At 44.5% G+C, this 17,520-nt stretch overlaps 1 protein-coding gene across 9 annotated transcripts in view; it reads left to right on the forward strand.

The window, feature by feature from the left end:
• Positions 1-17,520, forward strand: part of LOC118360891 (ankyrin repeat and SAM domain-containing protein 1A-like) — a 114,369-nt gene that overhangs the window by 92,007 nt on the left and 4,842 nt on the right. For all 9 annotated transcript variants that reach the window (XM_035740428.2, XM_035740432.2, XM_035740433.2 and 6 more), the window contains 7 exons: positions 10,789-10,887; positions 11,016-11,162; positions 11,249-11,665; positions 11,771-11,842; positions 11,952-12,038; positions 12,438-12,575; positions 16,262-16,444. In XM_035740428.2, coding sequence (XP_035596321.1) covers positions 10,789-10,887; positions 11,016-11,162; positions 11,249-11,665; positions 11,771-11,842; positions 11,952-12,038; positions 12,438-12,575; positions 16,262-16,444 — 1,143 coding nt within the window. The remainder of the gene's footprint in view (positions 1-10,788; positions 10,888-11,015; positions 11,163-11,248; positions 11,666-11,770; positions 11,843-11,951; positions 12,039-12,437; positions 12,576-16,261; positions 16,445-17,520) is intronic.

Here is a 17,520-nt window from a genome sequence, read left to right on the forward strand (position 1 = left end):
GTGTCAGAGTGGATACGCTACATGAAAATGCACCTGCTATGATTATCTTTAATGAACTACTACATCATGAGAGCATACTCTGCATATGCCAGTGAATTGCAGATCCTTCTCCAGTGGGATTTTAAAGGGCTGAGTTGTTTACATTTTCTCTCACCTCCTGATTGGTTTATTTCTCTGGTTTTCTGCATGGCTCTGATCTTCCTCTCTCTTCATTCTCTCCATCCTCCTTCCCTCAATCCTCTCCAAAGGATGGCACTGCCAATTTCCTACCTTTTTTATTAGGCTCAGATACCACCTGCTTTGCCCAATTCTGTAGGAGGGATTTGGATAAAAGCCGTATCTTTTTTTGTAGCATTTATTCTTGTCAGATATTTCAGTAAATTGTGACCTTTTAAGAGTTCTCAATTTGTGCCTGGAAATAACTTTCCTCATGTATCCCCCCCCCCTGGACTGGTTTGTAAATGTAAGCAAATGTAATATTTTGGTCCAAGGATGTGGCAGCACTGGGCCTACAACAAGTGCCATGGATGCTAAGCACCAGTGACTCTACATCCCTCCCTATGCACTAGGAATATCTGATGTGCACAAATCATCAGGGAGGCATGGAGAGAGTGTGTGTATGCCCAAGCTCTTCTTAGTGTCTCTGTATCGGTTCAACCTTGTGTGTATATATATCTGCTCGTGCCAACAGTACTGGGTCTATATTTGTTGCCAAATTTGGAAGGAAGATGATGGTCCTTGCCAAAAGTAATTAAAACTGTACTTACCAGACAGATGAACCCCTTTATACTAATCTCCTGGTCCATTACCAGTAGGGTTTGAAAGATGCATAAGCTCCTCATATACCCTTCTCATTAATAAACCTTCACAGCACTGAGTCACTCTGCCACATGTCTGTCAATGGGGTACAAAAACAGACTCCACACACATGTTTTGTGTGTGTGTGTGTGTGATTTAAGACCTCTATTCCAGCTATCTGACAACTCACAGCTTTTAGCTTCAGCTGCTCAAAGAGTCTGCTGTCAGAAAATAATTAAAAAACATTTGAATCAGTTACCCCCCCCCCATCTTCAATTCCTATTGACTGCACAAAAATGCATGTGAAATTAAATGATGGCTATCTGAGAACAACCCATCTGAAGATTTTACCCCTGGTTTTGGGGGAGTCAGTGTTGTGTCTTAATGTATGTTGTACAGAGCGGCCTTGAAGTTTCCTAGTTAAACTCAATTTATTCCAGCAGTCTGAGTACTGTGATGTCTCCTTGGCCCTCAAGCTGCTCCCAGCACCAGATCAATACGATAACAGTGATTGTGTGGTCGGATACGAGTGAAGGAAAGCCCTTTAAAAAAATTACCAGATGCGTTTCTATATCAGATCATGACTCCGTATTCCTGCTTCCTCAAACAGGAAGAACCCGTGACTCGCTTCTGTTGAGAAATTATCATCAGAATCAGATTATGCTTTGCTAGCGCTGATTGGAATATGTTCCGAGACTCTGCCAATAACATCAACAAGCTAACCACCTCCGTCACTGGCATCATAAGGAAATGCATTTGCGACGTTGTCCCTACAGTGAATGTTCGCTGCTTTCCCAATCAAAAACTCTGGATTAAAACAGATTGGCGCTAAACTAAAGGACAGGGCTACCACACATGGGGCCGTCACAGACCACCCTGAGGCTACGGCTGGGGTCCGGAACAAGTACAAGAAGTCCCACTATGACCTCCGCAGAGTCATCAAATGAGCAAAAGGGCAATATAGGAATAAATTGGAATCCTATTACACAGGCTCTGACGCCCAACGCATGTGGCAGGGTCTACTGTCCATTAAGGATTACAAAGGAAGACCCAGCCGTGATCTACCAAACGAACTCAACACATTTGATGCACGCTTCGACAATTAGAGCTCAATACCGTGCGTGAGGGCCACCACCGATCCAGGCTCTCTTAGGCCGACTTGAGTAAGGTCTTTCATCAGGTCAACACTCGCAAGGCCGTGGGGCTGGATGGTATTCCAGGGCACATTCTCAGAGCATGCGCAGATCAGCTGGCAGGCATAGTCAGTCATTTTCAACCTTTCCTTGTCCCCATCTGTAATCCCCACAGTTGACCACCATCATCCCTGTTCCTAAGAACTCGAAGGCTTTCATGCCACAATGACTACCGCCCTGGAGCACACACATCTGTAATCATGAAGTGTTATGAGAGGCTGGTTATGGCACACACTAACTCCACCATCATACCAGACACCCGAGACCCACTCCAATTTGCATACCGCCCCAACAGATTCATATATGACGCAATCTCAATTGCTCTTCACACTGCCTTCACCCACCTAGATAAGATACTGTACCTATGTGAAAATGCTGTTCATTGACTACAGCTCAGTGTTCAACACCATTGTCCCCTCCAAGCTCATCACCAAGCTCAAGACCCTGGGACTGAACACCTCACTCTGCAACTGGATCTTGGACTTCCTGACGAGCTGACCCTACGTAGTTAGGGTAGGCAACATCACTTCCGCCATGCTGACCCTCAACACGGGCGCCCCACAGGCGTGTGTGCTAAGTCCCCTCCTGTACTCCCTGTTGACCCACGACTGCGTGGCTACGCACAACTCCAACACTATAATCAAGTTGTCATCAGCAATGACGGTGGTAGGCCAGATCATCGGCGATGTTGAGACAGCCTACAGGGAGGAGGTCCATAACCTGGCAGTGTGGTGCCAGGACAACAACCTCTCCCTCAACATCAGTAAGACCACGGATCTGATCGTGGAGAAGGCAAAGACAGCACCTCTTCCCCCTCAGGAGGTTGAAAAAGTTTGGCACAAGCCCTCAAATTTTCCAAAAGTTCTACAGCTGCGCCATTGAGAGCATCTTGACTGGCTGCATCACTGCTTGGTATGGCAACAGCACCGCCCTCAATCGCATGGAGCTACAAAGGGTGGTGCGGACAGCCCAGTACATCACTGGGGCCAAGCTCCCTACCGTCCAGGACCTCAATATCAGACAGTGTGAAAGGAAGGCCCAGACAATTGTTAAAGCCACCCAAGCCATAGACTGTTCTCTCTGCTGCCACACGGAAAGCGGTACTGGTGCATCAAGTCTGACACCAACGGGCTCCTTAACAGTTTCTATCCCCAAGCCATAAGACTGCTAAATAGCTAACAGAATGTCTACACAGACTATCTGAGTTGACCCTTGTATTTATTTTGATCTTTGCACGGCCTCTAGGCACACTCACAGGACTCTGCACACTGACACTCCAACACACACATAACACGCATACACATTTATACTGACTCTACGCACACACACTCACGTACAATCTTCATTTATCTGCTGCTACTCTGTTTATCTTATATCCTGTTGCGTACCTTACCCCGATACATATCTACCTCTATCACCCAGGATCCCTGCACATTGTAAATATGGTATTGGAACTGACCCTGTATACAGCTTCTTACTTTCTCCTGTTCCTTTTATTTTTAATTTCTCTTGTGTTTCTACCTTGGTATTTATTTAGTGCTACATTGATATTGATTACTGCATTGTTGAGTTTGGAGCTGGCAAGAAAGGCATTGCACTGTACTTGTGCACATGGCATTAAAATGTGAAACTTGAATCTATATTGACCCAGAGAGAGAACGAGTGGAAGAAGCAAGCAAGCATCCATCTGTACTCTGCATGCTGTCAACTGGACTGGTAATGCCTGTCGCAAGAAACGGACACCTCTTCCTTGTACATAAATGACTACTCTAACTTCAAAAGCATCCTACTAGTGGCAGGCGGTACTGTGATAGAAACGAGACTGAGTTAGCATTCTCTTATCTTTGTTGAGGCTCCCGCTCTGTTGGTGAGACTTCACAGCAGTAGAGTGTGTGTTCATCAAGGCAGCCAGGGAAAATGTATTTCCTTGAAGTCTCTGAGATCAGCAGAGAAGTCGCAGGCAGGCGCACTGTACCGGTAATGATTGCCCAGGGAAGAGGCTCCGACTCCTGCTCGGCTTGTAATCAAACATCACAATGATGCCAATGAGCAATATCAGAGGATAAGGAGCAGCCTGTCCTTCCTTTGTTAATATGCCAGCCTGTGTGATCCTCACAGTCCAGTCTCTCTCTTCTGTTTGGTTTGGCACAAAGTAGTCACGTAATGAACACACCACAGCCTCTAATGGGAATAATATTTCCATGATATTTCCATGACCTATTCTTCGGAGGCGGGTTATAGTGAGAATAAATGACAGAGAGAGGACAGACTAACTGCCGCACCCGGTAAACTCGGGGACAGCGGAGGAAGGGCCTAATTGATTTTTACATTGTTGTGTGCGTTGAGCTATCTAAAAAGGATTAGCATTATGTTGGAAGGGAATTTCTTGATTGAGGTCCATTTGTCAAAACATTTTCACAATCTACACACACAACCCCTCGAGCTCACCACTCACTCTTTTCTTTGGTTGGCAGAACATAGACTGGCTGATGGATCATACCCACCTAACTGCCTCAGTCCCCCAGGCTCATGGCACAAGACTGTCGTATTCCAGACTGAGCATGTCCCCTTCAGTCCGTGGTGCTGTAGTCAGCTCTATGTAATGTATTCTCACTATATTCTGCAACGCCTGCTCTGGAAGAGGTCTGATTCTCCTAGAGTTCCCAGTCGTCAGAGTCTGATTAAGACTGTTTATCACAAGTTCTCTTGCAGTTTGTGGCCTTGGTGGGTTGACCGATGAATGCTTGTACAGCAGGGATAGGTTGGGGTGAATGTTGCGTTTTGTCTCATATCAGGCAGTTGGAGAATCCTCCGCTCAATTGCTTTTCATCAGAAATGAGATAATCCATTTCAAGTTTATTTTGTCATTGATGCAAGGGCCCTTCTCTAGTCTCTGTGGTAACTGGTGTAGATGTGGGGTTCTCAGAAGGCGTTTAGTATGAGTGTCAGAGAGATGCATCAGCCAGAGATGAGGGGTCTGTGTTGGTCCTGGAAATCACTCTGTCGACATGGACGGCAGCCTCTGACGCCATTAGTGAAGGACACTAACACTGCAAACACACAAAATCTTCCAAACATAGTCTGCAATAGAAAACAACCTTATGAATGTATTATGAAGGCTATTACACTGTTGAATAACTCCCCTTTACGTCTTGGTTCCTCATGATGGCCTGATTTGAAAATAAACTGATTTGTATAATTTACCATTGCCTTGCACCATGTTACCTCGTACCTCTCACTGACTCCCCAGCCCAGCAGTAGAAATGTGTCAGTATGTGTTCCATAGAGGTCTTTTGTTATACCTGTTGCGTAACGTAATTGAATCCTGGTGCTGACGGATAGATGGGGCTGATGTGAATGGTAGCTACTCCTCCTTTTAGTATTTCATACACAGAAAGAGCCATTGATCGGCTATAGTCTCGTCTGTACCAGCAGCAGTGGTACCGTCTGTGCTCCAAACTCTAAATACGCCAAGGAAATGTGGGCAGCTGTACTCTGGCTTCATTCCCCTCATCATGGTATTGTTCATCTCTAAATCATCAGCTGGAGAGATGACTGAAGTGATCAGGTAAGGTGTGAGTGTAGAAGTCCCCAGAGCTGTCATTCCACTATGAGTTATTAGAGGAATAAAGGAGTCACAATGAGCCGTTGTCTAAACGTTTTACTGTATTTCCTCTTCTCATCCCTCTCTCTATCTTTCTCTGTATCTCTCTCTCTTTCTCTCCCTCTTTCTCTATCTTTCTCTGTATCTCTCTCTGTATATTTCTCTGTATCTCTCTCTCTTTCTCTATCTTTCTCTGTATCTCTCTCTCTCTATCTTTCTCTGTATCTCTCTCTCTCTATCTTTCTCTGTATCTTTCTCTCTCTTTCTCTGTATCTTTCTCTGTATCTCTCTCTGTATCTTTCTCTGTATTTCTCTCTTTCTCTCTCTTTCTCTGTATCTCTCTCTCTTTCTCTATCTTTCTCTGTATCTCTCTCTCTTTCTCTATCTTTCTCTGTATCTCTCTGTATCTTTCTCTGTATTTCTCTCTCTTTCGCTGTATCTCTCTCTCTGTATCTTTCTCTGTATCTTTCTCTGTATCTCTCTCTCTCTCTATCTTTCTCTGTATCTCGCTCTCTCTCTCTCTCTCTCGCGCTCTCTCTCTCTCTCTGTGTATCTCTCTCTGTATTGCTCTCTCTATGTACCTCGCTCTGTATCTCTGTATCTCAATTCAATTCAAGGGGCTTTACTGGCATGGGAAACATGTGTTTACATTGCCAAAGCAAGTAGATAATATGCAAAAGTGATATTAACAATAAACACAAGTTCCAAAAGGATAAAGACATTACGAATGTCATTATGTGTATATATACAGTGTCGTAACAATGTACAAATGGTTAAAGTACAAAAGGGAAAATAAATTAGCATAAATATGGGTTGTATTTGCAATGGTGTTTGTTCTTCACTGGTTGCCCTTTTCTTGTGGCAACAGGTCACAAATATTGCTGCTGTGATGGCAGACTGTGGTATTTCACCGAATAGATATGGGAGTTTATCAAAATTGGGTTTGTTTTCAGATTTTTTGTGGCTCTGTGTAATCTGAGGGAAATATGTGTCTCTAATATGGTCATACATTGGGCGGGAGGTTAGGAAGTGCAGCTCAAATTCCATCTCATTTTGTTGGCAGTGAGCACATAGCCTGTCTTCTCTTGAGAGCCATGTCTGCCTACGGCGGCCTTTCTCAATAGCAAGGCTATGCTCACTGAGTCTGTACATAGTCAAAGCTTTCCTTAAGTTTGGGTCAGTCACAGTGGTCAGGTATTCTGCCAATGTGTACTCTCTGTTTAGGGCCCAATAGCATTCTAGTTTGCTCAGTTTCTTTGTAAATTATTTCCAATGTGGCAAGTAATTTATATTTTTGTTTCTCCTGGTATGCTTGGGTCTAATTGTGTTGCTCTCCTTGAGCTCTTGCACGCCCAATTTTTCAGTTTTTGATTCGTTAAAAAAGTTTGAAATATCCAATAAATGTCGTTCCACTTCATGATTGTGTCCCACTTGTTGTTGATTCTTCACAAAAAAATACAGTTTTATATCTTTATGTTTGAAGCCTGAAATGTGGCAAAAGGTTGCAAAGTTCAAGGGGGGCGAATACTTTCGCAAGGCACTGTATATGTTGAAGAGGGTGGGGGTAAAGCTGCATCCCTGTCTCACCCCATGGCCCTGTGGGGAAAAAAGTTTTTTGCCTATTTTAACCACACACCACTTTCCATCAATTGTATAGCAGACCCTCAAGCCAAATTGAGTCAAAGGCTTTTTTGAAATCAACAAAGCATGAGAAGGCTTTGCCTTTGTTTTGGTTTGTTTGTTTGTTTGTCAATTAGGGTGTGCAGGGTGAATACGTGATCTGTCGTACAATAATTTGTTTAAAAGCCAATTTGCCATTTGCTCAGTACATTGTTTTCACTGAGGAAATGTACGAGTCTGCTGTTAATGATAATGCATAGGATTTTCTCAAGGTTGCTGTTGATGCATGTCCCACAGTAGTTATTGGGGTCAAATTTGTCTCCACTTTTGTGGATTGAGGTGATCAGTCCTTGGTTCCAAAGAGCTAAGGATGATGTTAAAGAGTTTTAATATAGCCAATTGGAATTTGTTGTCTGTATATTTAATCATTTCATTGAGGATACCATCGACACCACAGGCCTTTTTGGGTTGGAGGGTTTTTATTTTGGCATGTTGCTCATTCAAGGTTATTGGAGAATCCAGTGGGTTCTGGTAGTCTTTAATAGTTGATTCTAAGATTTGTATTTGATCATGTATATGTTTTTAATGTTTGTTCTTTGTTATAGAGCCAAAAAGATTGGAGAAGTGGTTTACCCATACATCTCCATTTTGGATAGATAATTCTTCGTATTGTTGTTTGTTTAGTGTTTTCCAATTTTCCCAGAAGTGGTTAGAGTCTATGGATTCTTCAATTACATTGAGCTGGTTTCTGATGTGCTGTTCCTTCTTTTTTCATATTGTATTTCTGTATTGTTTTCGTGATTCACCATAGTGAAGGCGTAGACTCAGGTTTTCCGGGTCTCTATGTTTTTGGTTGGAGAAACCTGTCTAATTTCTTTCTTAGATTTTTGCATTCTTCATCAAACCATTTGTCATTGTTGTTCATTTTCTTCGGTTATCTATTTGAGATTTTTAAATTTGATAGGGAAGCTGAGAGGTCAAATATACTGTTAAGATTTTATACTGTCAAGTTTACACCTTCACTATTACAGTGGAACATTTGTCCAGGAAGTTGTCTAAAAGGGATTGAATTTGTTGTTGCTTAATTGCTTTTTGGTAAGTTTCCAAACTACATTGCTTCGATCTATAGTATTTCTTAATATTACTCCGTTCCTTTGGCTTTGATGCCTCATGATTCAAGTTGACTGTGATTTTGCTGTGGTCTGATAGCCCACTGACACTCCTATCTCTCTCACTCTCTCTGTATCTCTCGCTATCTCTGTATCTCTCTCGCTCTCTCTGTATCTCTCTCGCTCTTTCTGTATCTCTCTCGCTCTCTCTGTATCTCTCTCGCTCTTTCTGTATCTCTCTCGCTCTCTCTATCTCTCTCGCTCTTTCTGTATCTCTCTCGCTCTCTCTGTATCTCTCTCGCACTCTCTGTATCTCTCTCGCACTCTCTGTATCTCTCTCGCTCTCTCTGTATCTCTCTCGCTCTCTCTGTATCTCTCTCTGTATCTCTTTGTATCTCTCTCACTCTCTCTGTATCTCTCTCTGTGTCTCTCTCGCTCTCTCTGTATCTCTCTCGCTCTCTCTATCTCTCTCGCTCTCTGTATCTCTCTCGCTCTCTCTGTATCTCTCTCTGTATCTCTCTCACTCTCTCTGTATCTCTCTCTGTGTCTCTCTCGCTCTCTCTGTATCTCTCTCGCTCTCTCTGTATCTCTCTCGCTCTCTCTGTATCTCTCTATCTCTCTCGCTCTCTCTGTATCTCTCTCGCTCTCTCTGTATCTCTCTCGCTCTCTCTGTATCTCTCTCGCTCTCTCTGTATCTCTCTCGCTCTCTCTGTATCTCTCGCTCTCTCTGTATCTCTCTCTGTATCTCTCTCTGTATCTCTCTCTGTATCTCTCTCTGTATCTCTCTCTGTATCTCTCTCGCTCTCTCTGTATCTCTCTCGCACTCTCTGTATTTCTCTCGCTCTCTCTGTATCTCTCTCGCTCTCTCTGTATCTCTCTCGCTCTCTCTGTATCTCTCTCGCTCTCTCTGTATCTCTCTCGCTCTCTCTGCATCTCTCTGTCTCTCTCTCTCTGTATCTCACTCTGTTTCTCTATCGCTCTCGCTGTATCTCTCTCTGTATCTCTCTCGCTCTCTCTGTATCTCTCTCGCTCTCTCTGTATCTCTCTCTGTATCTCTCTCTGTATCTCTCTCTGTATCTCTCTCTGTATCTCTCTCTGTATCTCTCTCTGTATCTCTCTCTCTCTCTCTGAATACCTCTCTGTATCTACCCTCTTCCCATAAACACATACATAATCCTAACAGTGGAAAATACCTGAGTCATGATCTTCATCCCTGCACATGCTCAGGTTAATACAGTAGAGCCAAAAGAAAGTGCGCACACACACAAAATCCCTGGGTATCTGCCTCCCTGCCATGGCTGAGCCACAGTCCCCATGACTCATTTCACCCCTGTATATATTACGCTGTGTAACACACACACTGATGCCCCCTCCCTCCCACTCCCTTTGCCCCTGCAGGAACGCAGCTTGTCAGCTCCTGACTCTCCATCCCACTGACAGGGCTCATGCACAACATTGTTGCAGGGTCCATAGAGCTTTACACACGTTTCTACTAAGTGTGTGCCAGCAGCAACTTCCAAGTCAGTCATTTGAGTAATGGCTAGTAATTCCTCTTTCATTTGACCATGTCAGGCCAATGGAAGGACCCATCGAGTGACCCTGATGAATGACACTCGGTGGAGGGAGGCTAACCTTCGTGGTCAAAGTCATTTAGTGCTGCCTGCGGTTGTCGACTCAGTAGGACTCCGCTCTTCCCACCTTGCTCCTCCCTGTCCCCCTCCTGAAGTTCCCTGATTGATCCAAGAGGATTAGCCACCCATTGTTCCTGCCGGCTGTCTCAGCCTTGGAGATGGTATTGTGTGGAACTATAGATATTTTTGTTTTTTACCTTTATCTAACTAGGCAAGTCGGTTAAGAACAAGTTCATATTCACAATGACGCCTAGGAACAGTGGGTTAACTGCCTTATTCAGGGGCAGAACGACATTTTTTTTTTTTACCTTGTCAGTTCGGGGATTCAAACTAGAAACCTTTTGGTTACTGGCCCAACGCTCTAACCACTAGGCTACCTGCATGAGCAGGTTTGACCCTTGCTCATGCTCCCTGGTGCTTGTCCCCCTCCCTCCCCTTTCCTCTCTCATCCACTTAAATTACATTTACTAGAGGGATGTATTGACGTTTATTTCAGTGCTGTAGTCAGCTGTATGTTCTCTCTATGGGAGAAGGGAGAAGTGCTTGACACTCCAAAGAAATGGACCCCTTATTTTTGCAATAGCAGCATTGGGGGAGGCAGCTCACTAACCAACCACGTGGGTGTGTCTTTGTCTGGGTCTGGTTAGCCTTTTAACACTAAGATGCTGTGTTAGATTTCTATTGACAATATGAGAAAACCCTCTCCATTGAAGTATTGTGTTATCAAATTCCCTGTCCAGTTTACACAGCTAAGCCTGTTACGGCAACATTGAAGCCATGTTAGTATGGTCACTGTGATGTCATTTTAACCCAATCGGTCCTCTCTGTTACAGGGCAGTAATGTGATGGAGGAACAGGACCTGAGGGAGATAGGCATCACTGACCCAGGACATCGAAGGAAGATCCTGCATGCAGCTCGGTCCCTGCCAAAAGTGAGTCTCTCCAAACTCCTGACTTTAATGAGTTCCCCTATGGCCCCATGCAGTAGCTCTAGCGAGTGTCATCAGCCCTGACTATGTGGGGAGTAGAGTGATCAGGGTGTGACTGTCTCCCCCTGCAGGTGAAGGCCCTGGGCTGTGACGGAAGCATCTCTCTCTCCTCCTGGCTGGACCTCCTGGGCCTGCAGGAGTACCTCCACAACTTCCTGTCCAGCGGATACCGCAGCCTCGACTGTGTCAAGAACCTGTGGGAGCTGGAGATTGTCAACGTGAGTGTGTCTCTCTGAAATTTACTTTGAGAGAGCACATTTTGAAATAGTTTGTTCAGTGGTTAGGACTGTTTTGTATCTTCCAGGTACTGAAAATCACCCTGCTGGGACACAGAAAACGCATCATCGCCTCGCTGGCAGAACGGCCCTATGAGGAACCTCCTGTCAAGCCCCCCCGCCTGTCCCAGATCAGGTGTCAGGACCTGGTATCCCAGACCTCCTCTCCCATCTTTCACATGGACTCCTACGCGGGTCGTTCCATGGACCCCCTCCTGCCGTTGGGGGAGCCTGGGAGGAGGAAGGGGCCTGACCCAGCTTACGATGTGGACCCCCACCGGCCCCGCAGTGGAAGACACCGCTCACATGAGAGGTATGAGGAGCGGCATCGGGAGCCCCGCCTGACCCTGCGACCCCCCAGCCTGGCAGCACCTTACACCCCTGTACAGAACTGGCACCACCAGCCTGAGAAGCTCATCTTTGAGTCCTGTGACTATGAAGCCAATGTAAGTGACACCTTTTCCTGCAGTAACTCACAAATGTCTTTCTTTAATATATGTGGTTTCTCACTCTGTATTACTATATTAATGTTTCTCACACTCAAAATCCAGTACCTGGGATCTATGCTCATCAAGGAGCTACGTGGGACAGAGTCCACCCAGGACGCCTGTGCCAAAATGAGGGTAGGTCACGCCTTTAACTACTACTCTAGTCTCCTTGTGTTTAGAGAGACATCATTCTCTATCTCTGCTGAAAGTACCCAGACTAATTTCCTCCTCTCTCCACCCCCAGAGGTCGACAGAGCAGATGAGGAAGGTCCCCACCATCGTCCTCTCCATCACATACAAAGGGGTGAAGTTCATTGACGCAGCCAATAAGGTTGGTTGGCTGGGTGCCCCTTTTTCACCTTGGACCTGATCCATACGGCGATATCTGAAAACTAGATAGACACACACACACCTGTCCCAGCCAGGGAGACTAGACACCTGGGGAGGAGGAGGCTGCCCAGCATCACATCACACCTATCACATTGATTCAGCCCCACCCTCTCCCTCCTTCATACTAAATGTCACCCCTGTCTGTTAAGTGTGTCTGTTAAGTGTATCATATACATGACAGATAGGCCAGGGTAGAAACCTCTGTGTCGCCATTGTAATTAAGAACGTATTGACATGTTCTTTCATAATGGAGATGTGAATGTGATCTTTATTGATGTCTCTGTGACTATACATACAGTATACTCATTGTAGTGTCTTGTTGGACACTCCTCCAATACAGAACATCATAGCTGAGCATGAGATCCGGAACATCTCGTGTGCGGCCCAGGACCCAGAGGATCTGTGCACATTTGCCTACATCACCAAGGACCTGCAGACCAACCACCACTACTGCCATGTGTTCAGCACAGTGGACGTGGTGAGAATACATGCCTACACAATCATCCCACTCTAACCCGATCACTCCAGCGTGCAGTGACGTGACTTGACTTCATTGTATGTTATACTATCGCATTCGTTTCAGAATATGTCCAAACTAAGACATTTATTGCCGCACCACAGCACAGTACATATACAAATATCTTTCAGCTGTAGATTCAGGTCCATACAGAATGGTCTGTGATGTCCTCTCCTCTGTCCTCATGTTGGTTCCTTCCCAGCCACCTTTTTTAATCCTCAGAGGAGATGTGATTCTGATTGGCAGCAACACAGCATCACTGTTATCTTTACTCTCTAGACCAGCTTATCTACCTGTGAGGTTTCACACTTCAGCAACGCTTGCTTGCCTTTTTCCGATAGTCATGCTGCTAGGTGGCCATCACTGAACTGCCAACCTCCGCCACGCCGTTCCTCCTGAGAACTGATTATTTGTCTCAACCAGGGTTCCCCAATAGGCAGGCACCCATGTTTTCTGAGTGAATCTTTGGGGGGGGGGGGGTATTTACATTTTGTTATGTTGGACATTATTAAGGACTGTAAATTCACCAGGAATTCAGCTCAAAGTGATGTTAATTTAGGAAATCTGTTCCCTAGTTTTCCCACGCATAAATAGAGAGGCATATTTGATCATATGTAATCAAGGTTTGAAATATGTTCTGGCCCACCAACCATCTGCTCAAGAAAAAATTGGCCCGTGATGGTGATCGTATTACCGCCACACTGGCGGTCACGAGTCATGACGGCAGTCAAATTCCACATAAACATTTAGTCACAGTAATTAGGCTTCTCCAAGTTCTGATGCTGCTGATGCTGCTGTCATTAGTAGCCTACCAAACTTGCTAACTGCCTGTTACTCACAGCACTCTATTGTCCCTCTAACCACTCTGACAACAATGTAAATGTATTCAAACATTTAATCAAACACTTCAAGAGAGCCCATGAGCTCATGTTGCGCAACATTTCTATAGGTTATTCAATTGCATGAGAAAACAGAGTGATGTCCTCTTAAAAAGAGGAGGATCCCCTCTGCTTTCTATAGGTTAGGCCTACTATATTTATTTCTCAACTTTCCTAATATTAGGCACATTTGGTTCTATTTACAACAGGAGTACAGCCCACCAGGCTGGCATGAAAATTAACCATGGGAAAAGCGTTGTCCTTTTGCTATTTAAGTGCATAGATAATATGTATTCTTTTCCCGCTGACCCTGTTTGGATACAGGTGCATGATAATAGTCCATTCTAAATCAAATCAAATTTCACGCGTATATTATTTAGTATATGTAAAGAGCAGATTAAATTAAGAATAGTCTGATGGGTGACAATATTAGCCTATCACTTGTGAATGATATATTATCACTTGTGAATGATGCCCAGCTTAAGGCAATAAACAGTGAATCCTGTGCAAAGAACAAAGCAGAGCTCATACCTTTTTTCAAATCATAATTAGTAGTATCATGCAGCCTTAGAATCTTTAAAAAATCAAAACATATAGCCCAACATGTGTATCACAACTAAAGTTACATAATTAACTCTAAATTAAGCAGATAGGAGGACCTGTTTCTTTGTTATCCACTCAACACAGAATAGCCACATGTGGACACTCCCTCAAACCTTTTGGAGAACAAATCCTTTCTATTTTATTCAAGTATGTGCAATTGTATTCGTCATGCTATAAAATAATGCCATGGAATTCTAAGCAAATCTTGTCTGATAAATGTGTAGGCCACAGGCATATGGCACAGCCAGATCAGGACCTAACATAAGGACAACTCAAGAGTATGCTATTCTGAAATAGACTACATTTACATCATAACATGTTTCTTTAGACCGGTCGAAAATAAATAATGTATTTATTGTGATGGTTTAGGCTATATTACATGTATTTATTGTGATGGGGTAGGCTATATTAAATGTATTTATTGTGATGGTTTAGGCTATATTAAATGTATTTATTGTGATGGTTTAGGCTATATTAAATGTATTTATTGTGATGGTTTAGGCTATAGTAAATGTATTTGTTGTGATGGGGTAGGCTATATTAAATGTATTTATTGTGATGGTTTAGGCTATATTAAATGGATTTATTGTGAAGGTGTAGGCTATATTAAATGGATTTATTAGACTTTTTAAATTTAGATGTTCCAGAGGTCTGCATCAGTGGTTTGTAGGCTGTGTGTGGAAGCCAGGAGATGCAAAATGTGATTATGTTAATTAACGGTCAATTACCGTGAGACCGGCTGTTATTTTCTTGACAATCACTGGCTGACAAAATGTTATGACCGCCACAGCCCTACCCACGGCTGTGTGTAACTCTAAGGCTTTTCACATTTAATACTGTAGGGGTCATCTAAGGCCACTGACAAACTACTACAGAGGCTGGTCCAATAGAAATAACATACCCGTTAAAGTCAATGGCTGTTTTTCTATGGCAGGTCCCACTTTTCTGAGAGGTCTGCTGTTGGCCCTGTGGCTTGTGTTGTACTCTAGGGCTGTGAACTGAGTGGCCTCAGGGGTAATGCAGTAGACTGATGACTATCTGAGGTGAGGTGAGGTGGGGGAGTGTAATAGCCCGGAGATGTGATCAGAGCTTTTAAACAGTATTGACCAGGCTGCTATCGGACGCCACAGGCTCATTTTTCACCAGCCCACACAATGGGACGGATCTCAGATCAGATCAAAGGAAGTAAACAAAGAGAAAGTTCCTCGGAGACACAGACTACTAATCAGCCTTCTGTTTTTCTCAAGCTGGAGTTGTTTTGTTACTTAACTTTACAAGAATATGTTGAACAGAGCCAATCAGGTGGGTGTCTCACTGGACTGGGTTGAGCTTCCCATGGTGTTGTATGTGTCAGGGACAAAGACTATCCATCTTTCTCAAAACAAATGGAGGGCTTTTGGGGTGTACAAATAAATACACACATGGACCCCCCTCAGTTTTTTTGTCTCTGGTCCCAAGTGCATGTTCACCTTCAGCTGCACCTTTCCACTATGTAGAATCTGAGTGTTTTAATGTGATGCAGCTCCAGCCTCAGTGGGTTGCAGTAGCATGTGTTTGCAGTCAGGCAACAGAGAGAGAACCGCTTGCTGTCTCGCTACACTTCCTCTCTACCTGACTGCTTTCTCTGCCATTCAATTAAGTCGGTTTACAAAGTTGTACAGGCAAATCCACTTTAGAGTAAAGTATTCGATGCCATTGTATGACTGAGCATCTCTCCTGGGTCTTGGAGGAGACTGTCCGCTGAGCTGAGATTGTGGCTTGTTGTGTCTCATCCACTCAATGTGTATGCTTTTAAATACTGTACATACTTAGAACCCTGACTTGTCTTACCTAGGTATTATAGATGCACCATATGCCTGTGTTTACTTTCATAATGACTAAGACTCCGTCTGCTGTAGAGTGATGCAGCAACATTATATTCAGGAGCACTAGTGCATGTCTGTCTGTCTGTTGACACGTAACTTAACATAGCAGGCGTAAAAGAAACACCCGAGCGGGGTCCCCACATCTGTTTTTCAGGGGAAAAGGAAGCTAAGTTGAACATACTGTATCCCTGAGAACCGGATGTTTCTGGTTTCCCCCAACCCTACTGAGGGTGGTTGATATGGGAGACGGGAGGAGGGAATAGAATACTGAGGAGGATTCTCTCTCATCCCCCGCTGGTAGAACCTGACCTATGAGATTATCCTGACGCTGGGACAAGCTTTTGAGGTGGCCTATCAGCTGGCTCTCCAGGCCCAGAGGACCAAACAGCACCAGGTCATCCCAGCAGGACCTGGGACAGAGGTCATCGAGACCAAATCCAGCCGGCCCGTTCCTAAACCACGGGGCAGCGTAAGAAAATTAGGGGTGAGTTTGTCACACGCAAACATTTACATTTTATTAATTTAGCAGGCGCTCTTATCCAGAGCAACTTACAGGAGCAATTAGGCTTAAGTGCCTTGCTCAAGGGCACATCGGCATATTTTCTCACCTAGTCGCCTCGTGATTCAAACCAGCAACCTTTTGGTAACTGGCCCCATGCTCTTAACCACTTGGCTACCTGCCGACACACGCTCACACAATTCTCTCAATTCTCTCATTGTGAAAATCTGCCAGTAGCAACACCCCATTAGCATTAAAACATTAAGCGATGGATTGCTACTGAATGATAATGTTACAATCACACAGCTGGGAACATTCATTAGATATAACAACCAGAATGTGTGTTCACACACAATCTCATCCTGCCTTTAATGGGAATGGTGTGATTATTGCTTGGCATGAAAATCACACAAAACAGTTATGTACTGATGTTATTGTAGGGGTGCGGGGGTTGATTCACCACAGCATAGGCACATCACTCTCATCTCTCTCATCGGTACACACACCTAAAACCACACAAAACAGTTATGTACTTATGTTATTGTAGGGGAGCAGGGGTTGATTCACCACAGCATGGGCACATCACTCTCATCTCTCTCATCGGTACACACACCTAAAACCACACAAAACAGTTATGTACTGATGTTATTGTAGGGGAGCAGGGGTTGATTCACCACAGCATGGGCACATCACGCTCATCTCTCTCATCGGTACACACACCTAAAACCACACAAACATCTTGTGTCCCCCATTAACCAGGGTCTTGTAAGAATCTATCCCTACCCTCTGTCTCTGTCTCTCTCTCTGCTCTGTATCGCTCTGTATCTCTCTCTCTCTCTCTCTTGTTGTCCATTCACTTCCTGGCTGTCCTGTCTGTCTCTCCCAGGACTCTCCTCCCCAGCTGGACACTCACTCCTGCTGTTACTGTCACACCTGCACCACCCACCGTCCCCCCCTTCTTCCGCTGCACCACTCTGCCAGCCCTGCCGCCCAGGTGCTGCTCTTTCTCCCTCTCCTCATCCTTTCTCTCTCTCTGCATCCTTCTATCATCTGCCCTTTCT

The sequence above is a fragment of the Oncorhynchus keta genome, chromosome 28 (genome assembly GCF_023373465.1).
Source record: "Oncorhynchus keta strain PuntledgeMale-10-30-2019 chromosome 28, Oket_V2, whole genome shotgun sequence".
Classification (NCBI taxonomy): Eukaryota; Metazoa; Chordata; class Actinopteri; order Salmoniformes; family Salmonidae; genus Oncorhynchus; species Oncorhynchus keta.